General features: G+C 48.1%; 1 protein-coding gene across 4 annotated transcripts in view; it reads right to left on the reverse strand.

The window, feature by feature from the left end:
- Nucleotides 1-25,753, reverse strand: part of plxna1a (plexin A1a) — a 165,582-nt gene that overhangs the window by 117,934 nt on the left and 21,895 nt on the right. For all 4 annotated transcript variants that reach the window (XM_031566759.2, XM_031566757.2, XM_031566758.2 and 1 more), the window contains exon 3: nucleotides 11,765-11,947. In XM_031566759.2, coding sequence (XP_031422619.1) covers nucleotides 11,765-11,947 — 183 coding nt within the window. The remainder of the gene's footprint in view (nucleotides 1-11,764; nucleotides 11,948-25,753) is intronic.

Raw genomic sequence — 25,753 nt, forward strand, 5'->3', positions numbered from 1 at the left:
ACACAACACACACACACACACACACACACACACCATCCCACAGCACAACACACACACACACACACACACACACACACCAACACACACCCTCCACAGCACCAACACACACCCTCCACACCATCCCACAGCACCAACACACACCCTACACACCATCCCACAGCACCAACACACACCATCCCAGAGCACCAACACACACCATCCCACAGTACCAACACACACCAACACACCAGGGCTGCCTGACGACGGAGTAGAGAGCAAGTAGTATATACCGCAAAACCACAACAGTGCTCATCAATTCAGTTTGAAAAAAAACTGTATGTTCCATTCAACAGAAAATCTCATAGACACTTAATGGTCTTTGACTGTCCTCCGATAAAAGAGTTAAGCATCTCCGTGGATCCCTTGAGAACAGCTCCGGGGGAGGAGGATGAGGAGAAGGGGGCGAGGAGAGGGAGTGGCTCCCAGCTTCTGCAGCCTCCATGCCAACACGACAGACACTGAGGGGGCTAGTGTCAGACATGACAGTCTGCACTGAGTCAGCGCCTCCAACTGTCAAGCAGGACTCCATCCAATTAGGAGGTTAAACAAAGAGGCAGCGCAGAGGGGCTGCGTTCACCAGGACGACTCGCACAAGTGGCCGCCGCGTTCACCAGGACGACTGGCACGAGTGGCCCGCACGAGTCTGAGTGTGTGCGCTCGTCTGAGTGGAGAGCACTCAGGTGTTTGGCCTTTCCCTTCCAGAAACGTCTCCAGGCCTGATGGTGAAACTGATTATTTTATTTTTTTAATGTAAGGAGTTTGATGCATCTCAATGAGGTTAAAGACATATGTCAGTCATTTTCCCAAAAGTGCAGTTAAGATCTATGGCTTCTGACCATAGAACCTTATGAAGGCGCTTGGCTGTCTGCAGGGGGAGAAAGCCATTCTTGGCAGGAGCTGTGTGGCAGCTATTTGGGATGGGCGTCCAGCCGCGTGTACACAGCCAGAGAGCATGCTGGGAAGGACCTAGGCCAGGGAGTCAGTGGGGGCACAATTAGAGCGGCGTGGCAGCGGGAGGGGCGGACAGGACGAGTCGGCGGGAGCAGATGCGCCGGGCCAAAAGGTGAGTGGCGCCCGTGGTCAGACCTGCGGCACGCCCTCGGGACACTCACAGCCTTCGGCCAAGAATGTTTTCTCCACCGGCACCCCCCTCTTCACTCATCCCTCGCTCCATCCATCCATCCATCCCGCTGGTACTGAGCTCTCTGGCAGCCAGACAACAGGCGTGGTATGACATGGCGTGGCATGGCATGGCGTGGCGCAGTGCGGTGTGGCGCACTGTCCAGCCTGGCAGAGGCGTGGCGATGCCACTCTAATTGCCAGCTCTCTCCCCGAGTCCAGCCACGTCTCTCGGGGTGTAGATCCCAGCATGGACAGATGGTCCAGGGGGAGGGAAGGTTGGGGTCTCACTCTCTCTTCTCCTTCTCTCGCTGTCTTCCCTCTCTGTATCTGTCTATCTCTTCATGGCAGAAGCACAACACAATCTGCGCTGTGGTAAAACTGGCAGGTGTTGCTCATTTTACAGTACGTTATGTCACTTCAGCTTGCTTTAACAATGATTTAACTCAATATCAGACAGAATGGGCAAAAAGAACACGTTTCCATGACAGCAGCCATTTTGCTTTTCAGTTTTCTTTTTTTTCCTTCCCCCTCTTTGAACAAAAAGAGCACAGCAGAGAGGACACAGGAGCCAAATAAATTAGCACCTCATAATGAACAGAAAAGAGAGAGAGAGAGAGAGAGCGAGAGAGAACCCTGGATGAAAAAAGAGGAGAGGCCAAATGAAAAAGCCTGGCTTTGTCAAATGTCACAGCCAAATTAATGGAGTGGGGATAGGATACCAATTGCACTTGCTAAAATGGCCTCCTAACTTTGTATTGACATTAACCTTTAATACTATGCATAGACGGCCTGCCAATAAACACGTCAGTATAAATCATAGCAGTAGGAAAAACATCTAACACAGTGAAGGCGGTTACATATCATAAATATAGCAGCTGTGGTCTCCACAGCTCAGACAAAAGTCTGGACACATAATGAGCTCACCGCTCCATGGTGGGTGATGTGCTGTCAGAGGAATAAATGCTTAGAACCACATCATTGTTCTATGCACTGGCAAAGAAAGAAGACGCGCATTCACAGAAAAACAATTAACCTTTCTCCCTGACTTTGAGTCTTTAAGCTTCTCCTTTAGACATGGTTAATCCAACCTTTCGAAAGTATCAGAGCACAAAACTATTATCTATTCATTTTCTGTCCTGTTAAAAAAAAATCTTTAATCTGTTGGATTAACCCCTATGTTCTGTTTCATCAGACGAGCATTAGAGCCTGACTGTTCTTTCTGCGAGCAAGAACACATTATGTGGGGGGGGGGGGACAGAAAGAGGGGCGAGGGGAAGAGAAGCGCATCTGGCAACCGGAGAATGCTCAAGGGAGGTTTGTGAACTTTTCACTGAAGAGAACTGAGAACGAGAAGAGTGAAAGAGACAGTTCTAGAAATACCCCTGAAGATGCCAACAGAGAGGAATGAACAGGAGGGAACGTGAGAGGAATGTCTGTCTGATATTGATATCAGAAGGACAGATTCAGATTCCTGTTGTTTGGGTTGCTGTGGTAGGGGTGCACTCCAGCGTTTGAAGTTACATAATACCAGTCTAACGTCTCACTTCCACAGAGGTGCCTTCAACTGACCACCCAGAGGCCACAGTGCAAATGAGGCACTGGCAAGTGATTATGGCCACTAAGAGACCAGGACTCAATTATCGTCAAGGGAGACGCCGACACATGGGTTGACGACCTAAGGGTCAGGAGGGTGACCCGGTCACAGGAGAATCACATAACTTTAATGACGGCTCTATGATGTGCCACGTGAGGGAGGACCCGACGCAGATGCAGCGGATACAGGATCCAGCGGGCAAGTCTCTGTGGTGACAGGGCCACTAAACAACAGCAGACATTCTTGCTTACGCAAACCCTTGGTGAAATGAACCACAGCCGTGTCACTCCCTTGGACATGTGTAATGCATACTGCATCTAGCTGCTCATCTGATCGGGCCTGAGCTCAGAAGTCATAATATGTACTCTGGCTAGACCATCACAATCCCCTGGGCAATGTGCTGTATGCTGTCCACCCACCCTGTCTAGACTTGCAGTCGCATGGGTTGTTGCATTTTGAGGAGGAAAAGGTTTGGTGTTCTACATCTAAAATGAAAGCACTATTAGGAATGCCACATAGATACTGGGGGTGGCTTGGCCTCTTAACTTACAACAGTAAAATAAGCAATGAGCCAAAAAAGTTTGATTATTGAGGTGCCACACACACACACACGTACACACACACACGTACACACACACACGTACACACAACCTGGTTTAAGAGGCACCAACCCTGCAGCCCATGGGGCCACCCAGTCAGACATATCAAAGCGGACCAGCTGAAGTCTGACTCAGATGGTCACCAGAAGTGGCAGCATTACTCTCCATTAAACAGCAAGGCAATGTAGTGACAGGTCAAGGAGTGCCTCACAGAGTAGCAGGCACAGACGGACAGACACACACACACACACACACACACACACACACACACACACACACACACACACACACACACACACACACACACACACACACACACACACACACACACACACACACACACACCGTTCCTGAGGTGCATGTGCACTATAAGCCAACCTGAGACATCCATATGCTCAAACACAGGCATAGAATAGTACGGGTGTCATAACTGTCCTCTCTGTTAGAACTGTATTTCTTCCACAGGCAAAGGATCACCTTGTTGGAAAAGCATGTAACATGAGAGCGCTTTGGCCAGAGATATAGCTGGTGTTATGGGAGTGTGAGAGATGGGACTATGTGTGTAGTCCTTGAATCCCTTACTTCTCCCGTAGAGAGAGGGGAGTGCACAAGACACCATGCGGGACCAATTTTCCAAAGAACAAAAGCTCTCCAATGTGAGTGTGTGAGTGAGTGAGTGAGTGAGTGTGAGTGAGTGTGTGAGTGTGTGAGTGTGTGAGTGTGTGTGTGAGTGTGTGAGTGAATGTGTGTGGGGAAGGGGGAATGAGAGACAGAGAGGTATTGAAAAGGGGGGTGAGAGGAGGAGAGAGAAAAAAAAAGGAAAAATGGAGTGAAGTGGAAAAGAAAGAGCGAGACTTGCATACCCCTTCCACATCAGGTCTCCCTCCTACTCTCATTCTGATGTGCAGGAGCCTGTTAGAGGCAGTTTGACACTGGACCCTCGTGCAGGCTGGGGGTGGCCCTGGAGGATGAGGGGTGGAGAGGGGAAGGAGGGGGAGGGGCAGGGTGCTTGAGGGGGCCCCTTCAGGAAGCCAGCTAAGACTGTGGCGTTTAATTAAGGGGGGGGGGGCCCACCCATGAAAGCGCGGGGCCGTTTCCATCCACGCTCCACGCGGGGGAGATTACATTCTCACCAGTCGCCTGCCTTTCTGCTCCGCACATTGTTCCCCTCACAATGGGCTCAAAAGCCCGGGGAGAGAAAGGCTTGTTCTGTGAGGGAATGTGTCAATTCTCCCGCTCTTTTTTCTCCTCTCTTCGCTGAGGGGCTGAGAGTGGCACTTTGATATCATGCTCAGTAATCTAGCACCAGTCTGGGCACAATGGAACTTGGCACGCAGAGGCCCAACAGATGGGAGAATTACGCTACCTCTCATTACGTGCGCCTTCCTTCCTTCACTCTCTCTCTCTCTGTCCTTTTGTTTTCTTTTCCATTCGCTCCTGCGCTCCTTTGCAATGGAATGCAATATCAGACAGTGATTTCTCCTCCACTACTGAGGGACAATTTCCAGCTTGCTTCAAAAGAAAGAAAGCAAGAAAGGAAACGGAAAAAGAAGTTGAGAATGGTTACCATTTCAGATATGGTTGCTATATATCTCCAGGCGAGTTGTGCACACTAGCTGTGACAAGGTGGAGGGAAAAGGGTATCATTCCTAGTCCCCAACGCCAGAAGATCAAAGGGGGCCGACTGTTTCAAGTGTGTGTGTGTGTGTGTGTGTGTGTGTGTGTGTGTGTAGGTGTGTGTGTGTGTGTGCGCGTTGGTGTGCGTGTGTGTGTGCGTGAAGCAACTCCACAGCCCTCTCCTCTTCCCTGAACACACTCTGAAGTGTCAGGCAGTCTGGTAGACTCCAACCAAAATGCATGCACACTCAGACAATATGTTTTAAAATTATAGACCATGATCAGACAGAGTGTGTGTGTGAGTGTGTGTGTGTGTGTGTGTGTGTGTGTGTGTGTGTGTGTGTGTGTGTGTGTGTGTGTGTGTGCGAACACACACGTTTGCTCTTACCCAAGGATCTCTTTAGTCTGATTGCAAGGGGCTCTCCAAGAGCTTGATACCTACTTGCTAATCACAGCGGCCTGGAGAGGGGTGATGGCCATCAGAGTCTCACAGGTATGTCCCCTTGTGCCCATCTCCCCACCACACCAACAGTGGCACCTCAGGGGCCGGAGCAAGCCAACATGTCACACATGGCTGCTGGGGTGCAGCAGGGTGATGTGAACACCTCGGAGGCTCCCAGAGAGGTACAGCCTGACACACAGGCAACATGAGCCCACTGCTTCACTGCTTTAGAATGGTTTAGGGGGAAAGGGGTTTGTCCACATTCTGAAAGAGCTTTACAGCAAAATCAGAAGGGGTTCAATTTGTGCCTTCAGACTTTCACCTTTAACTTCCTGACTTTTCTGCTGGTGCGGTCACAGGAGGGAACTCTTTCCCCAACTCTTTAGACATCAGAGGCTCGGGTGGTTAATCTAGGACCCAAAGAAGATTAGGCTACCCTTGTGACATGGGGTGGTGGCGGCTTCAAAGCAAAGTAAATGTGAGGACAGACTCCCATTCATCGAGCAAAGCCACAGAGGAATCTTTCCATATCCGGCTCTGGAGTCATGGGAGAACCACTATCCGATGTCCCCTGCCTCTCCTGTTTCCACCGAGTGGACAGGCTTCCTCTCAGATATGCACAAGATGCGATAAAGTCACGTCCTGCCTCACCCCACACTTGCAGGAAGCCTCTCTATGCACCTGACTCCTCTGGAGAGAAACACAGCCCGTCAGACGCCAGGGTCAGAGTCAGTCTCTCTCTCTCTCTCTCTCTCTCTCTCTCTCTCTCTCTCTCTCTCTCTCTCTCTCTCTCTCTCTCTCTCTCTCTCTCTCTCTCTCTCTCTCTCTCTCTCTCTCTCTCTCTCTCTCTCTCTCTCTCTCTCTCCTATGACATTCTGACTGGAAGCAGAAAATAGCCGAAGCCCGTGTTGACCGACGGCAAAAATGCTGCCACATCACTGGCCGACATTTCATGGAGCCGTCAGCTGATACCGTCTCTGGCGACATAGTGCTCTCCACGTTGTCATAAAGTGTTGGGCTCAGGACGTGCTCTTATAGGCATGTTAGCCTGATGTTGCAGGGAGCGGTCATTCCACATTACACTCACGGCTCCTCGGAGGCGCTATCTGCAGTGGTGGCAACGCAGGCTCACGCTGCTGCTAGAGCTCCAGACACAGGCAGCGCAGAGCAGGGAGAAGGGAGGAGGGAGACGATTAGGATTCCAGCAGAACGTGTCGCCTTTAGACCGTGATGAGACTCCACAAACGAGACAAGCAGAGGAGCACGAGACAACAGCCAGGAAGGAGTTTAGGGGGAGAGGGAGGGAGACAGACAGAGAGAGAGAGAGAAAGAGAGAGAAAGAGAGAGAGAGGGAGAGAGAGGGACAGGAATAACAGCACACCATCACTGTATTTGCTGTGAATATGCAGATGGCAAGGCACTCTGTCATCACAGTGACCAGAGAGTAATGAGGTGGCGAGGAAGTGACAGTATTTCTGGTGGCCTCTGCAGTCAGACCTGCCATGGAGCAGCTGCAGTCACCAACGGTCCTGATGCTAACATCCTCAGCAGGCAGCTAAACCAGACGCTTTCAGAGGATTTCAAAGCCACACAGCGGCAAGCACCTACTGCTTGTGTAAAGGTCTTCTATTATACAACCCCTGGATAGCAATGGCTATCTCTGAATGTTAAGCATCTCCCCCGTGCCGCTCCTACATGCGTGCAAGCCTCTATGTGTCTGTAGGTGTGTAGCCATTGCCTGCCTGCCAGGAAAACGGTGCACTCTATTTTAGAAGTGCGCGTCAGGGGAAATGCCATTTCTTTGGCTCAATTTGAGCATTCCTGTAGCGCTACACCATGATGTCAGCCGCTCAACCTCTCTGCATAGTTAGGGTTCAAAACAAATACGGATGCAATGCTTGGCCACCGCAGGTGTCAGGACTCATCGGTGAAAAGCACGGTGGCGTTCCACTGACTGAGAGAAAGCCACTCCTGTGTGAACTTAGGGGGAGACGTGGAGTGGACGGGCTGGAGCCGTGGCCACCATGATGGAAGGGCAGATGGTGAGAAGGAGCGGAGCGGAGAGGAGCAGAGGAGCGGAGGAGCAGCTGTCCCGGCCTGCCAACTCCCCAGAATGGAGACGTGTGGCAGCAGTTGTTGAACAGAGGGTTGACGTCAGGGGCCAGACGCAGATGTGTTGCTGGGAGCTGTTGGTCGGGCAGCTGTCCCTGGCATCAGGTGAGATTCCTGGGCACCCTGTACTGTACTCTGGGCACAGCTGCACACACAGCAGATACACGGGGAGGGGCGAGTGCCCTTTGCTTTTTGGTCCGTCTCTAGCGCGTTCCAGCAGAGATGAGCGTCTTTGTTCCTTACTTTGACTGACAACAACAACCCTTACACACACACACACACACACACACACACACCCCTAGGTTTGTAGGTATTTCAGATAGTGATCCAACGGACCCCAGTGAGCCCCCCGCAGACGGAGGCAGTGGCGTGAGCAGAAGTGGAGCGCGGCGGCACCTGACAGTGACCATCATCCCCGCTGTGTGCCGTCACGTCACGTCAGCCACACAGACCCAGCTGCTGCTGGCCGTAACATTAGCCACCTCATCAGCATATCAGAACAAATGAGCCAGAAAATGGCAGAATACACAGAGTTACTGTTCTGTGGTTTAACTCTATCACACACGCGCACACACACCCTAGCTGTGCTGACACACACCGTGGCAAATTCTATCTGGAATTCCATTGCCGATTGTTTCCACTTTGCCAATCAAATGCTTTACGCAATCGCCTTTATTTTGACACTAATAATGTCGTTGTTTTTTACAAGCTGTTTCCATCTACCAGATTGCATTAGCTTCCCAATACTCACTAACAACTCCCCACCCCACATAACAACCTAATGCCAGTGCCATTAATAGAGGCTGGTATTTGGCCGTGGCCATTCAGGTTAAGTGCCTCTCTCAAGGGCGCTCGGGTAATAAGCCACACCTGAGATTGAAGCCTGCAGCGCCAGAAAAACTGCGCTTCCACATGCGCCCAATCAGCGCTTTAGCCCACAGCTTTTTAGTGATGCAGGTCTGAGCGGCAGTCTCTTCACACCACCACACATTAGCTATGCAGAGTGGAGCAGTGGAGATTCAGAGCGAGGCTGTCGATAGCTGCGGTTGGCTGTCGCTCTCCGCCGTCCGTCGCCGTACACCTAGCCCGGGGAGTGGAGTGCTACTCAAACACAATCTCTCAGGAGACAGAGTGAAGGCCATGGGCAGTTAGTAACGCATGGAGAGAGAAAGAGAGAGAGAGAGAGAGAGAGAGAGAGAGAGAGAGAGAGCGAGAGCAAGAGAGAGAGCGAGAGAGCGAGAGAGCGAGAGAGAGAGAGAGAGAGAGAGAGAGAGAGAGAGAGAGGGGAGGAAGTCAAGGTGACACCGAAAACAGCGTATAGGAGTGGGCTACAGTAAATGCTAATGACAGCACAAAGGCCCCAGAGCCCTCAGCACCCATGAGGAAGAGAGGAAGGCCACGTGGGGTTTATGTTGACGCCTCACACAAGAGAACTCACTTCCTCTCCTCTCCTCTCCTCTCCTCCAAACACTGTGGCTCAGCTGAGACATCATGGCCTGCACACATCTATCCACAGTGATCCACTGCTGAACCTGTCAGGATGCTAACGAGCTAAACATGATGCTATCAATGACTCGGTGGACATACAGGTCCAACATATCATGTGGCTCCAGCAGAGCTCCTCCCTGCTCCACACACACACACACACACACACACACACACACACACACACAAAGTACACACTAACCTCATTTCTTCCAAATGTTACCCTTAATTACGAGTCACTCAGCAAATGAACTCAAATCAAATCATGCTTCTTAATTAAAGTGACATTTAACATGGAGGTAGGAGCGTGTGAGGGGCGGCGTTAAAACGTGCTAATCAGCATCGCCAGTGGCGCTGGAATCCTAAGTGGCCGCAGGAGACACGCGCACACACACACACACACACACAGTCTAGCTCTCTTCCTGCCTGTCTCCACCCTCCACACCTCCAGCCTGGATACGTACACCACAGCTTCCGACACTTTCAAACTCCATGGCATGGCACGTGCACAGAATGTGTGTTTGTGTGTGTGTGTGTGTGTGTGTGTGTGTGGGTGAGTAAGGGGGCCTTGCATTCACGGCCTAGCCCGAAGGCAGATGGCTCAGTTATTCATGAGGCTTTTTAATTGGCAGCAGCTGCACATCTCACTGCCCCCATATCAGCGCTGGGGAGAGAGTTAGAGTTGGAGTTGGAGTTAGGGAAGAGATGACCACACGCCACACAGGCTTTAGCCATGCCTCTCTCTCTCTCTCCTCCCCACACGCCTGTATGAGACTGTCAGCTTCTGCAGGAGAAGAAGTGGAAGAGAAGAGACGGAGAAAGACAAAGAGAAGCCCTCAGCATATGGTTCCATCCCACACACACACACACACATTTTAATCTCTCTGGCGAATTTTTCTTCTTTAAACAATCAAGCGAAAATCACAATCAGCCACAGAGGTCGCGAGTGCCTGCTTTGGCGGTGCCATGCAGGGGTATTTCTCTGGCTATAAATAGAGCGCCGAGCACTTTCCAGGTTTTTATGGAGATTTCTAGGCTCCGGCGCCGGCGCTGGAATTCCATTAGAGCACAGACAGTGACCTTGTGCTCCTGGCTCACGCATGGGAAACAGACACGCCGGATGAGTCTCACCTCCGCGCCGCGCCGGCCACCCAGACCTCCGCAGCGTGCCGCCCCGGCCCATTACAGCCCCGCGGGGAGGGGTTACCTGGACGCGGCGTATTTATTCCACGCAACAAGAGAGAATCACCACACACGCCTCCACACGCGGTCAACACCCGCACCGTGAGACAGGCGGACGGGAATACAGAGATTTCCTCTGTAAGCAAACGCTGGGAGCAAACACATGATGTTCCCACTCGTGCTAAAGTGCTTGAAATGCCCACTGAAGTGTAATGCATGAGGCATTTGGAGCAGGTGCTGAATACAAACACCTCTCACAGCAAGCCACCACCTAAGAGGAAATTATACACAAAGGAACACACACAAAGCACAATCACTGAAGGAGACATGAGCATTAGACACACACACACAAACACACAAAAAACAAATAAACCACACATACACTCACACACACTCACACACACACACACACACACTCACCCAGCTGTCCGCCACTGCTAAGATTTACGCCCCTGATTATATATTCATACAGATGAATCAATAAGGCCTTCCAGCAGCTCTGACTGAGCGGGGGAATTACAATGAGGCGCCATCAATAGACTGCAGCTTTACATTTCATTAGGGCACGGCACACACTTTAACTCCAAATGAATAGCAATAAAACAAGACTGCCTGGAACGATCTGGACTCGGCACGGCGCGGCCCCACTCCCACCGCCTGCTCTCCAGCACGCTCCGCACTCACAGCCGGGGGAGACGGCTCCACCACCGCTGCCTCCACCCTCGCCCGCCACCCAGGCCCGCTCTCCTGCTCGCCTGGAAGAGGTAACTGGTTCATTAAGAGCTTGTTTAGATTGCAGCCGATGGTTGGTCAAGGTGCAATTAAAAAAAGGGTCCCGCTGAAGCTGTTCAGCGCGGCGTCTTTGAGAGCGGCCAAGGTTGAGCTGTGCTCGTCCTCAAGAAGCGCCGGGCCTGGGGGGATGAGAGGAGTTATGAGGGGTAGGGGAGGACTCGTTTCCAATTACTCAACCGAGAACATACACATGCGCGCACACACTCATACACTGGTATGTGCATGGGCCATCGATTTGTGGGATGACACCGGCAGTCAGCGCTGGAGCTGGGCACAGGAAGAGCTGGAGGCGGAGGGGAAATGTGATTCCAATCATGGGATATCGTTTCAGATCCGCTGACTCAAGACCTCCCCGTCAGGCCTCCTCTTCCAGACCCACACTTGCAAACCTCAAGCAGGGGTCACCCACAAGGACTATAGGACTGGGTTTCAGCAGACTTAGCAAGGTAGCGTGTGTGTGTGTGTGTGTGTGTGTGTGTGTGTGTGTGTGTGTGTGTGTGTGTGTGTGTGTGATAACTTCATGAAAGTTCCTTCCCAGAACAGAAACTCATTTTAAATCAAATTCCAACAGCCCAGCCGAGCCTTTCTGCAAAGATGACAGGAAAACATTTTCCCTCGCAGGCAAACACTGTTCTATTCTGCATCTCCTTCAAAGCCAAGCGGCTTTCAGAATATCGAACAGAAAACTGTGAGGGCCGAGAGAATGGACCAGCTCACAGAGGCATCAATCATTCAATCAGGTGCTGTTTAGAGTGTCAGACATGGGAGAGGACACCTTACCTTCTTGACGTGACCATTGCGGGTGCCTGCGAATGCAACCGTGTGCCCGCGGTAGTCATAGGCTGCTACTGAGGTCATTCCATCCTCCTTGTCCACAAACAGCGGCAGCCCCTCAATGGTGCTAGTCCCACCCAAGGGCTGATTAAAGTCCTGCCCACAGAAGTTGTCATCTATTTGAAGGGGCTGTAGCAGAGGAAGAGAGAAAGAGAGAGGGAGAGAGAGAGAGAGACAGTGGTTAAGCAAATGTGAAGTGACTGTCCTATCTAGAAAGAGACAGTTAAAAAGATAACACCCTACCTCCGATGCAAATTAGCCTATAAGATTTCTATTCAACCAAAAATAACATTTTCTGATAAGTAATGACAGAATGTTCCACACTCACATATTACTATGAGGACGTTATCAATTTGAAAATATCTGGCAACCACATTTCAGGCAAGATGAAAAAGACAACAGACACAGCAGAAGCAAAAATAAAATAAAATAAAAAGAAAGAAGAGAGAAGTAAGGAAAATAAGACATCATGGGATGTTATCCTTCAGAAGTGAGCTTATATATGGAAGGTAGGTGTCCACCTGCTAAGGCTAAAGGCACCTACATCACACCAAAATATCAGTCCAGAAAAAAAGCATTGAGGAAGGCAGTCAAACATGGACTCCTTTGAGCAGAACATATACTCTCTTTTTATGTCTCCCCCTCTGTTTGCCAAATGAACAGTCAGCAGAGCATGAGCGACATATGCATACTGTAATTACTTTGTTTAGTTGAGCTGAACGAGATGTAGAATATGGGGCCTAACCACTTAATTGCTGGAAATGCTTTCACAAGGCAACATTTCCACTTCCCTCAGGTTCAAAAGCAACAGCAGTTCAACAGCAACTTCAGCCACATCTGACAGCACCGGTGGCTCCACACATATACCAGTGTAAAGGGTGGAAAAAATGATAAAAAGGTTCATTACAGCATGTCTGATAGGCGCGTGTTAAGGGTGACAGACAGTATCTCATACATAGTGTGACGCACGCGAGCGCAAGATAATGACTGCTACCTGCACTAATGAGCTCCTGATCGGTGCTAGAGCCTGGGACCATGCTAATTAACCACTTGCCAGCTTCCTCTCATTCATTAGGTGGCATATTGCTTCGATATGAGTAAATCAATCAAACATGCACACACACACACACGCACCCACACACACACACACAAACCACGCACTCGCCATGCATAGGAAAGGAGGGCTATGTTGCACGCGCTAAGCTCTTCGGGAAGTACAAGCATTTGCTGTTAAGCCAGCAACGAGTGGCCCCCTGGGACCCCCCGGCTCTCACTCAGCTCGCGGCTCGCAGACGGCTGCAGAGACGTGCAGAGACGCGCAGAGACGTGCAGAGACGCGCAGAGACGCGCAGGACGGCTGCAGAGACGTGCAGAGACGCGCAGGACGGCACACAGACGTGCAGAGACGCGCAGAGACGTGCATTACAGCGCGCGTCTCAGAGGAGCCCCCGCCCCCACACACACACCCCGCCTCTCGTCCCTCCACTCCTGCCAACAACCCGGCCTCATTAGCGAGAACAAGAGCATCGCTGACCCCCAAGTCCCGTTGCCATTGCCTGGTGGTGCCCCTCATTTTTCACCCAGTTGGGGTGCCAAAGTTGCCAAGGGTAATGAGAGGGGGGTAGAAGACCAAAGCGCTGCCCTCCAACACAGGAGAGCATGTCCTTCCCCACCCCCTCAGGAGCAGGGTGTGTTGACGAGCGGGAGGACGGCTCTGGAAATAGACCGGGCAGCAGCAGATTGCAGGCAGAGAACAGAGTGGAGCTTGTGAAAGACAAAAGGTGGTATGTGGGCATGCATCACTGCCATGAGGAGGCTATATATGAGCACGCGGCGTGGCACGGCGCACCTGATGCCATGTCAGACAACCCCAATGAGACCAGGCTCCGCCGCTTGCTCCGCCTGTCCTGCGCCAACATGTGCCTACGCCTGGTGTAGGACGGGTAATTCAACCATTTTAAAGACAGAATGATCTACAGGTCTATGGTCCATAGAATGTCTATGGGGTGATAAATTAATTGACTCATCTACTCCCTCTCTAACCATGAGTTATATGGAAGAGAGCACGGCCAAGCTCCGAGCATTCCAAACGCACAAGGGACTTCAAAAGAATTCCGTCAGCCCAACGGATACCCGGGCTTTCTGGAATTTTCCCCCTCTCTCTTTCTCTTTCTCTCTCTCTTTCTCTCCCTCCCTACCTCCCCTCTCTCCCTCTCTCTCTCTCTCAGAAAGCAGCGCCTTTGGGACTGGCGGAAATAGCATGGCAGCCACCCATGTCCTCCAGCTCAGACTGCCAATGAGGCATGGCTATCTAAGCCCTCCCTGCTTCTCTAAGGTCCACTTGTTTGTTTGTTTGTTTGTTTGTTTCCTTTCGGGTTCTCCATCTCTGCTGCCTGACAGTTGAGTCCCGTTTTGATGGGAACGGTGTGACAGGAAGCAGTTAGATCGGTCTGCAGCTTGGGCTTCCTACCCTGTGTGGATGAGCCCAGTGGAGAGAGAGTTCGCTTTGGGGCACTTAGCGTCACGCTTGAGACCCAGTTTGAAACATGGATCGAAAGGTTGTGCACTGATCCTTGAGATTAAGAGTTCTGAGAACGCTGCTGGCGAAACTCTGACAAGATACAGGAATCCCAAAACACTGCCAAGAGATGCCACAACATAAAACACATCAGTGTACAACAGCTAACACCATCCTGCACAATTACACACTTTTTAATTCTTGTAGATTCCACAAGTGTCTACATAGATAGATTTGTTTTTCACCCAAGTGTGCCTTTTCACTGTGGGCAAATGAAAATCAACTCTTGAGTTCTAGACAGGACTATTAGTCACCTGCCTCTTCCAGCAAGTAGTCTGTGATCCAGCGCCTTATCGCTACACCATCTGATTGATTGTTGGAGGGTAGATACCACCCTCTTTCCTCTCCCCTATATAGCTTTATCTCTTCCTTTCTTCCACCCTCTCTCTCTCTTTCCCTCGCTCTCTCTGGAAATCAATAGGGACAGCCGCGCGACATAACAGAGGAGGATGTGACAGACAAGCGTTGGCCTCCGAGGGTTAATTTGTCCTGGGCCCCTCTGTAAAAACACACAAAGCCCCAATAGAGCTCAGCCCCACTGAGAGAACACTGACAGCACAGGCTTTAGGGAATATACTCATGCAATATCTGACAGCAATTGCATTATCTGTAGTGTCTTACACCATATGTGCCGTATGGTCGGAATGTGTGTGTGTTTGTATGTGTGTGCGTGCAAGTCAGTGAGACAGAGAGAGAGAGAAAGAGAGAGAGAGGGGGAGAGTAAGAAAAGAAAGAAAGAAAGAAAGAAAGAGAGAGAGAGAGAGAGAGAGAGGGTAAGAGCGATAGGAAGAGATTGAGAGAGAGAGACTGTGTACGACAGATAGATCGGAACATAGCTGAACGGAAATACCAGGTTGCCAAACACACACACACACACACACACACACACACACTAGGAATGCTCCCCTTAGAGCCAAGACACAGCACTAGTCGCTGTACTAGAGTGCGGAGAGATGAGCATATTTATGGCCGCCTGCCAAGTTCCTGTTTGATTTGTGGCGTTGGATAATGCGGGCCTCGCTGCGCTGCCTTTTGTTTTTTTGCAGCCTGCTGATGGGCGCTTTCTAATTGGCCCTTAATGGCACTCACTCAGACAGAGGCCGGTCACGACGCCACACTGCCATTGGCATTGTTGGCTGGGAGGGTGTGTGGAGGGTGTGTGGAGTACACCTGATCTCCATAGCATGCACCCACATAGACAAGCCTGCAGCTGTGGCCAGCCAGTAAGAGGCTGCACGTAAAGGAGCAAGTAAGAGATTACAATCGGCCAACTTTCATATTAAATTCCATGTGTGAAATGTACTACATCAGAAGATTCTTAAGAAAAGTGGTTACTTTCTTGTGTAAATGTATAGATGGGCTAGTGCTAAAACAGCAGGAGGGTTAAAAAGGGGAGGACAGACACTGATATGTCACACTGAACATAGACATCATGTTAGGCATGACTGATGCGTATATGTCTCTACCGAAGGCTCAACCCTATATTCTATAGTCTGGCATTTGAACAGACATTGACTGAATGGTTTTCTGTTAGTTGCAGTTTTTCTTTCCCTCCCTCTCTCTCTCTTAAACATAGGCACACACAAACACAACACAGACCTACCCCCCCCCCCCTTCACACACACACACACACACACACACACACACACACACACACAGGTTACCTATCAGCCCCCTTCTTTATCCTCTATTCTCTCTCTCCATTGAAAGCCTTGCTGTTGTTTTTATGGCGGTCACTTCCATCTCTCTAATCCTCAGGAATGGCTTTTGTGAGTGAGAGGAAGCCAGAGCCACGTGAATGGGGTTGGGGCTGAGGGGCCACGTGAATGGGGTTGGGGCTGGGGGGCCACATAACTCACAGTGTTCCAGGCTCAGGTCCTAATTACAGTGTAGGTGATAATTAAATTCTCTCTTCAAACCCCCCCCCTTTCAAAGCCTGCATATTAGAAAATGTATCAATGAATAATTTGAGGGCTTTCACATTAGGTCATGTTTACATGGGTTTGCATGCCCGAGTCTGGGACGAGGTTTGATTGATCCCATTGTGCCATCAGTAGACTTTACCTTCATGCAGAAAAACAATAAAACACTTTATAGATAGGGAGATGTGTGTGTGTGTGTGTGTGTGTGTGTATTTATGTGCATACATGTTTGATGCACTTTACATGTTTGTGTACTAACTAACTAACTAATTTGCAAAGTTAAATAGCGCAGTAAGCGCACACATACACACTCACACTCTCACACACACACACACACACACACACACACACACACACACACACACACACACAGTCTGGTCAGTAACAGGCCAGGGCTGTGAGACAGATGTTTAAAGTCCACACTGCTCTGACCCGCCACCCCAGACGCCCAGCCCCCAGCCCCCAGGCCCAGCCCAGCCCTGCCCAGCACAGAGGCATGATTATGTGGCTGACTCTGACCCATGGATGGCCCCTAGCATCTGGCTGAGACCTGGAGCCATGCACACAGCTACTCACAAGCAGCCCACTCTCACCCACACAGACCTGCCATGTATGACGTTACTCTCTCACACACACACACAGACAATTAGGCCATGGGAGACTCTTTTCAATATCCTAAGTATGTGATTAGCAAAGTCATTTTTTCTTGTATGAAGTTAGCAAGAGCAAGATGAATTGTCATGTGAACAGGTGGGAGAGAAAATAAGAAATCACTGATTGTCAGATGTGAACGATGTGAATGTTAGAGCCAGTTCAGACTGACGCCCCTCCACTGCAAATCACACAAACGTTTCACATGTGAAGGCAGCAGGCTGTGTCACTGAACCGGATCCATTTATTTTCCCTGCTCCACCAAGATTGAAAGCAGCTGTGGGCTCCTCGACGTGCCAGGTAAGAAACTCAAATTGGGCCAATTTTCAAACATATCTGACCTAGTTCCTGCCTTTGACAACATCATGGTGCAAATGAAGGCACAAACTCACTAAGTTCAAGAATGCAAGCAGCGGTAAGTGTGTGTTTATGTGTGTGTGTCTCTGTGCATGTATGTGTGTGCATCCAAGTGCTTGTGTTTGTGCCTTCCTGCATGAACACTGCTTGGGAGTTTCAGTGCTCTGCGTCCCCAGGCATAGTTTTACCCAAACATGTGTGCCTGCTCCGCTGGGAATGCTGTTCACGTTCCTTAGACACCATCGCCTGGTAACAGGCAGCCCTTAAGTGCGGCGCATGCTTAACTGCTCCACCGCACAGCAGAAGCCAGAAACCCAAGCTCCCCTTAAACACTCACAGATGGCACAGCAGTTTAGCAACATCAGACCGGGTCAGGCAAGAGAGCCTGGGACACAGTGAAGGAACTTCCTTCTTGATAAACATTTAGCCCTCTCTAAACTGTGCCACAAAATGTGGAAAATGGGACTTTTGCAGCACTCGAGTGTCTTAAACCATGTCCATATAGAATGATATATGATAAATGGGTAATGGAAGGAAGTCAGAAACCTTACCATAGCTGGCTGTCTCAGAAGTGACTTCACAGCTGTGCCTTCTGACGATGCTGACTACCAAAGCAATAAATAGGCCACCACACCCAAGGTCATAGAGAACAGTTATAAAGCATCAATCTCAGTGGCCATAAAACGTAGATGATGCTTTTAACCTTGTTGGCCGAGCAAACGCTTTGGGTTTTTAATCTGTGTAATCTCAAATAAAGCACTCCACAAACACTAATCCAATTACATAGAGTGTCCTGATATGGCTAAACTCCTACTGTTGAAGCACTGCATGGTGGCTGCAGTGCCCTTTTCTGAACAAAAAATGTTTTGTCTTTTAACAAATACGTTTTTGTCCAACACTTCCCGGCTTTCAGTAAAGCGGAAAAGTCTCTGTGATGAGCTAAAGAGCAAACTGGTGGTATGCAGTCTCTCTCCTTTTCATCCATTAGAGACGGATGACTGAACTCACTCGTATACCATGATTTCACGACTATTAACAGCCATTTATACATTGATTTTGTCAAATTACTACAGCCCTGCGGTTAATACTCTGGTGCCGCCTATACACATATAACACGCACAGTAACTCTGCCAGGTAAAGCGTGAATGGGTAAGATGGCTAGATTACACATTTTCATTCACACTCAGTCCCATTCAGCCTTCCATAATGATAAAGTAAGGGGTATCGTGCATTCCCACCAGGATGATATGGAGCGAGAACCTCCGTGAGTGGGGTGAGAGGGTATCACGCCAGTTAATCTATCCTATCCTATCCTAGCTATCTCTAGCTTAGTGAACCACCTTTAGCAGTTTGTAGTTGCTAGTGTGTGTAATATGAACTCATTATAATATGAAGTGAATATGAACTTGGGTTTTTACCCATCTGTAGCTTAGGGAACCATCTTAACAGGTGGCAGCTGTTAGCATGTGATGAACTCATGTTAATATGAAGCTGTACAGGCACCCTGAGGGTTTCTACCTTTTTGTATTTTAATTTTTAAAAATGAAATCGAGGAGACTATGAGCTAGATTTTCTAGCTATCATTTCATGTAAATGGAACTCTTCCATTCCATTCCGTTTATAGTTATTAAAAATTTTCCTTAGATAGGAAGCTAGCTTCCATTCCCACACGACACCGTAACTAAATAAATGCTCAAGAAATGTTTTTTAATGTGAGTGGGAAAGGGGTATTTGTGTTTGTTTGTGTGTGTGTGTGTGTGTGTGTGTGTGTGTGTGTGTGTGTGTGTGTGTGTGTGTGTGTGTGTGTGTGCATGCGGGGAGGGGGTGTAGGTGTAATATTTTTGCTTGAAATCCCTACTTCATACAACTTTAAAACGGCTAGTAGACAGGTCAATACACGGGTTTGTTTTATAAAATTACATAAAATACTATAATGGTATAATGGTTTTACATACGGTGCAGTTAACAGTTGGGAAAATACAGTACTCTCCACAATTAAATAATTTACACTGAAGAAGTACATTTTATACTTAAATGCAAATGCTATTCAGATGTTGTTGGTTGAAGGAAAAACCTCTCCTTCTGGAAAACAAACAGCACCCAGAGAAGCCTTGCATTAGGGACCAGGTGTATATTTGCGGTGGTGAGCGTACGTGTGTGTGTGTGTGCGAATATGTGTATGTGTGCGTATATGTGTGTGCGTGTGCGTGTCTGATAGTCCCATCATCCCACCACATGGCACATAGCAGCGTTCACACAGCATCTCGGAGCCCTAATGAGACCTAAGGAACCATTTCCTGATCGCTCACGACACCAGAAGAAAGCGACTACATTAGCTCCCATTCATCAGTGCCCAAGAGGCCTGTAGAGGCTCAGCGGCCGCCATTTCCCTTCCACGCTGCCGTCATGACAACAGAGTGGTGTCAAGAGGAAAGCAAGGCAGGCAGGGCCCACCGGGGGGATGCCTCGCCCGTGACACTGGGCTAAGGAGTAGGGCGGCGGGAGCCACTCAGAAACACAGCGGGCAGGAGCACCACTGAGCCTCCCCCAGTGTTAGCAGCCAGCGCCACTGAGACTAATAGACGCCACGGCTCACTGCTAGCAGGCTACATGTCAAAGCTGCTATTACAGGAATGTTGTAAGGAAAACAAGTGGGTGTACAAGCAACTAGGATTATTTTTAACCTTTGACATTTTGCCAGGAGGAAAACCAACATGTAAGAGCAATCCCCCAAGTAATCCAAACCAGCGCTTCTCCACACTAAAGTGAACAAAGAAAGACGTGGACTGGACAGAACAGGACCGAATTGAACTGTGCTCCATATTTATTCAAGGGGCCAGACTTTCTTCAAAACAAATAGCTGAACATAGTTACTCTGGCATTTCTACATTAGAGAGTGTCACACCCTTGTGGCTCAAGCGTTGGCCAATGAAACTGAAACTGTAAGAAAATGTAGAAAAATGCCTACGGGGGCTTTCAGACTGAGCACGCCTCCAGTGTGGCTCACTTCACTGGAAACTCTGCACAGCCTTGGGACAGTCTTCCAGGTTACAAACGTTAAGACATCCAAATGATTTAACTTCAGTCCAAGACAGCACTATAGCATGGCTCTGCGACCGTGTTGCAAGAAAAACACAACACTGATACAATGCAACATAACCTGCCCTGTTTCTCTACAATTTTTTCCTTTTCATTCCCAACCCAACAGACAAGTATTTGACAGTCTTTTAAAAGCTCTTGAAGACAATATAAGTTCAGTGCGGCTCCAACATTCTCAGGAACACTGAGTATGTTCTAGAACAAAAAGGCTGCGAGGGCTTGTGCCTTGTCCAACAGCTATAAGACAGCAAAACCATGACTCTTCCAATGGCTCTGGCAGTGCTACATATAATCTGACAAATGTGTCTGTTTGAGGACCAAAAATGGGTCTGCTCAAGGCGCTAAAATGAACTGGAAACCCTGATGTGACGGAACACATGGCCCTCAGTATTCACATCACACCAGTACAGAAGTCACAGGGCATTCTAATGGATGCTGTCCATTTAGTACAAACAGCCTCACGTCAATGGCATTTCTATGAAGATGGGTGGGTTCTAATGATCTGAAGTCAGTGTGGCGGTGACATTTCTATGAAGATGGGTGGGTTCTAATGATCTGAAGTCAGTGTGGCGGTGGTGGCAGTCTGAGAGGCAGGCTTAGCGCTGGTTGAACGGGAGATAGACTAATGCACCGCAGATCTGTCTAATCACCCTCCGCCATGGGACAGAACAAATACAGCTGGTAAACAGATACAGAGGCACCCAGTGATAACAGCTACACTCATCCCTTATTTCTCTGTGTGCCACACACACACACACACACACACACACACACACACGCATGTGCATGCAAACACACATCAATAAATAATTACACTGACAATTAAATCAGCAGCCCGACTCATTGAGGAGATTTCCAGCTTACATTTGTTCAAAGGTGAAAGGTTATGTGCGTGTGTACAGGGCAGAGCTCCTTTTTCTTTTGAGCCACTTAACTGGCTGATTTATTGATTTGCAAAGGCTTTCCTCCGGTGTCACTAGTACACGGACTCATCCCATCACACACACATGCCTATTCATGCACACATACAAACAAGTACACAGACTCATGCAAACACACACACGCACAGAGAAATGACACAAATCTAAACACACATGCGCAGACATCTACTTACGACCTACACTCATTTACTCAGAAAAGTAATATCTGAAACAAGCACAAGAGTAGATGTAAAGTTGTTACAAGCACGAAACACTAGAGCAGCCACACTGGAATATTGTGGAATTACTGGACATGTAGCTACTATCATTTTTTTTGGACAGATGTTATGTTGATAAAAGCTTGGAAAAGGTACAGGGCATTTGGGTTTGGCTTGTGCACTAATCTGCTTTGTAAAGGAAGCAAAAAGTGGAACATCACCCACTGCAGACCTACATTAGACAATAGTACCATAAACACAGTGTACACACACACACACACACACACACACACACTGTTACAGGGCTAACAGCTGTAATTGCTCCTTTTTTCTTTTTCCCCCATTGTGTCATTGACACAGTGAGGAAGTGAAACTTTATGACTTCATGCTGGCTGTCAGATATTTCCTCATCACTAATTATTTAGATTCATTATTACTTTTTTCCCCAGGGATGATCATGGATTTCTTGTGTGCTGAGGTGACATAAAAATCTAAGTATATATGAGAAAGTCTTCACTCTGACTGTGGACTGTGTTAAATGTCCGACCCCATAGTGTAAGGAGATTTAGAGCAGAAGCTGAGAGGCAGTGCAAGCCTATCTACAGCAGCTGAATAGTGTTCAATGCCATGATTTAATCGCAAAGACTTTTATCTACAAGGCTTCAATAAGAGGGAGATTAAAAGACAAGAAAGAAAATCTTTGAACCATCACTCGGGAAACTAAAGGAACATAAAAGTGGAGAAGACGTGATAATCACTACCGATACAAACCACCAGCCAAGAGATCAAGAGAGATACATGCTGATAGATGCAATTATTCCGAGCAGGAATTAGCATTGCAACCATTTTTATTGTTTATTTTTTGAAAAAACTGCCTCAACTGCAAATATTACAGAACATTTGGTTAAAAAAACAAGCAATTATAGCCGACTGATGAAGGTCTGACAGACACTGACACAAAATATTAAATTTCATTCCATACATGTATGATGCCAAATGGCCACCCAGTTCAAAATGGAGCATTTTGATTGTGCTCTTTTGTGTCTCCTGAGGACGTGCTGAAAGCCTCATTAGCAATGCTAATCAATTTTCCCCTCCTTTTTACGGGCACGATACACAGCTTTGGAAATGAGCCCGCAGTTGGCAAGGAAGGTGACCTGTAACTTTTTAAAACTTCCACCTTGATGACGTCCATAAATCGTCTGGGAGCAGCCAGCTAGCTGGACACAAAACCATGCGGCAATACAGATGTTTATTATCCTTAACAAGCAGACAAACACAATAAAAGTATGTGACTATCTGTTGTGGTGGTTTGAATAAATGAGTACCCATATCTGCATTATCTTCATCAACACCAGAGCCCGAGGTGGTGTCTATGCATCTTCCAACAAGGATCTGTCCTTTCTATAAATGACTGCCTTTGCATAATGTGATTAAAATATATATAAAAAAAATGTAACAGTGTGTCATTATGAATTACATGAAAGAAGCCATCACCATGAGACTGATGAAGGTCACACCCAACAGACAGCAAGGCTACTGCCACACTGTGAGATACAGGGCCTTTATGAAATCATTATTTCACGCCCCACTGACATGTCCTTGATCGATTGCATGCATTGGAGCAGATGGTAAACAAGGCCCATCATGTTCTGAATCTCATTTCCATTCATGCATTGGGTTAAGGCAAGGAGGAGCACAGGTGTGGTGAAGAGAGATGTCAAGGGAGTCTGGACGTCTGTCTGCCCGTCTCACTATCGGCCTCGGACTCTTGGAACTAGACTGCGCCCAGTTCGTCTCCTACCTTGAGAAGATAACATTCTCCTTGAAGTCAGGGGAAGGCAGACGATGATGCAAAGACAAAAGCTTGATGATGAAAAGACAAAGGGGTTTCAGAGGCAAGGCACTGATTGTGAAGGAGAACAAATGAAGAACATTAGGTGAGAGGGGGGAATTATTCATAAGCTGGAGGCAGCATGGGGACGGGTGAGCGCTGCGAGCGTTATCTTTTCATCTGGCTCAGCCAAGCATGCCGCCATCATTACCTAGGTAGATTGCTCCAGGCCAGTCATTATGGCGGTTGCGGTTGTTATAGATAATGTACTGGCCGTTTGTCAATACAGAACTCCGGGCCTGCCAGCTTCTCTGTCAATGCTGGGTGCCAGAAGGCAGAATCAGATGGCAGAAGTTAGCGCACATGAACATCTATGTCAAGACAGAGGGTCCAGTCTCAGCTGGTACCGGGGTGGCATCATCAAAGGTCATCAGAGGCCTCGTTCTTTCTAGGCAAAGCAACAATCCTCCTTAGTTAATCTGAGCTAGTTTGGTTTGTGGCATCAATTTCATATCAGCTGTACCAGAACAATGAGCCACAGTTAAAACCTCTTAGTGATAAAGTAATGGCACAAGCACAGTTTGTTCCCTCACCATCTACATAGTTTACCTCCTCCCTACTTTCCTGAATCCCTCCATTTTTCTGTCATGTTTTTTTCAAGTGTTTTGTTTTGTTTGAGGAGAAAGCACACCAAGTGTCAGAACATTCAGTTCATAGCTGAGATGTTGTTTGGCCACTCATGCATAGGAGAGGATGGGGCAGGCCATGCGATAGGAGTACAGATGAATGTAGACTCATGCATAGGAGAGGATGGTGCAGGCCATGCGATAGGGGGACAGATGAATGTAGACTCATGCATAGGAGAGGATGGGGCAGGCCATGCGATAGGAGTACAGATGAATGTAGACGCATGCATAGGAGAGGATGGTGCAGGCCATGCGATAGGAGTACAGATGAATGTAGACGCATGCGCCCGCACTGGGGCCATTCACACTGTTCAGACTCAAGACTGGGAGGGAGGGACCCAAGTGATGCAGAGGACAACCTTGGGACTCCATAGATCACCCTGTAGCGCAGGACAGATCTCAGGCCAAACAGTGACAGCATGCTAATCCCAAGGACCTGGGTGGTGATGTCAGACAGTGGGGAGGCCAATGAGGGAGCCAAGGCAGTGGAGACTCAGAGGCAACGCCCAGGGAAATGAAACCCAACCAATGAGAACAGTCACTACTCTGCTGCAGGGTTTCCATTAGGTGGTTCTTTTTTTACCATTTTGAACCTAAAACTAAATTAAAAACTGTCTGGTAAAAATGCCCATACAAAACATAAATTAATTAATCCTTAAACAGAACATTTGTGTTGTGACCAATGAATCAAAATCGGAACGATATCCTATTTGTATTTTATTGATTAGTGCAAGTCACAAAATCCGACCGCTTTTCACACCCATTAAATAGAATAAGGAGAGAATGGATTGAATCCGAATCTTTCATTCTCTGTGAAGCCTCCTTGCCCTCCAAAGCCTTGACCACGTCTACAGTAGTGGCAATCAATAGAAAATCAAATTTCAACTGTCAGCCACATAATGTTGATTAGCTAATCAAATTGTTCTATTTCTATGAGGAGGGCATAATCTATCAGAAACATCAGTGGCTCTGTGGGTTTGTTTGATAGCCTATAATATGATATATATATATTAGGGATGCACGATATTGAATTTTAGCCGATATCCGATATGCCGATATTTACAAGCTCATTTTGGCCGATTGCCGATGCCGATACCGATATCTCTGCTTTTTAATTATTGAAAAGTCTCTCATGTACTAGAATAATCTGTTATTATGATAGGGTATTGCTGTAGATACAGGACATTTAAAAACTTGATTTGTATCATTTTAGAAATAGACATTCACTCATGAAACTATTGAAATGATTTCAAATATGGCAGATTTATTTATATTTTCACGTCACAATTTTCATACTTGAACAGTACCAACTTGAACAACTACACTCTGGAAATGCAACTTGGCTAATTTGGAAAGCTAACGTTGGTTAACTGACTTACAGTTTAATAACATCCCTTCTAGGATTTCTAGACTAATCTATGTAAGGTTATTGCCAAGTTAGCTATATAAATTCCATATATGCAAAAGTAAGCCATGTACAGATAGCGTGGGCTCGTGACATAACGTTTCACATCCCTTCAAATGAGATCATCAACTTCGCTGGTGTCACGTAGCATGCAAGCTAACTAGCTAGTGTTGTCTAGCTAACTAGCAACTTATTAACTATTAGCGCGCAACAGGTAATGTTGCAAAGCGTTGCACGCGGGTGGTCTGCATCTATGCATGTAACC

Source organism: Clupea harengus, chromosome 4, assembly GCF_900700415.2.
Source record: "Clupea harengus chromosome 4, Ch_v2.0.2, whole genome shotgun sequence".
NCBI classification, from domain to species: domain Eukaryota; kingdom Metazoa; phylum Chordata; class Actinopteri; order Clupeiformes; family Clupeidae; genus Clupea; species Clupea harengus.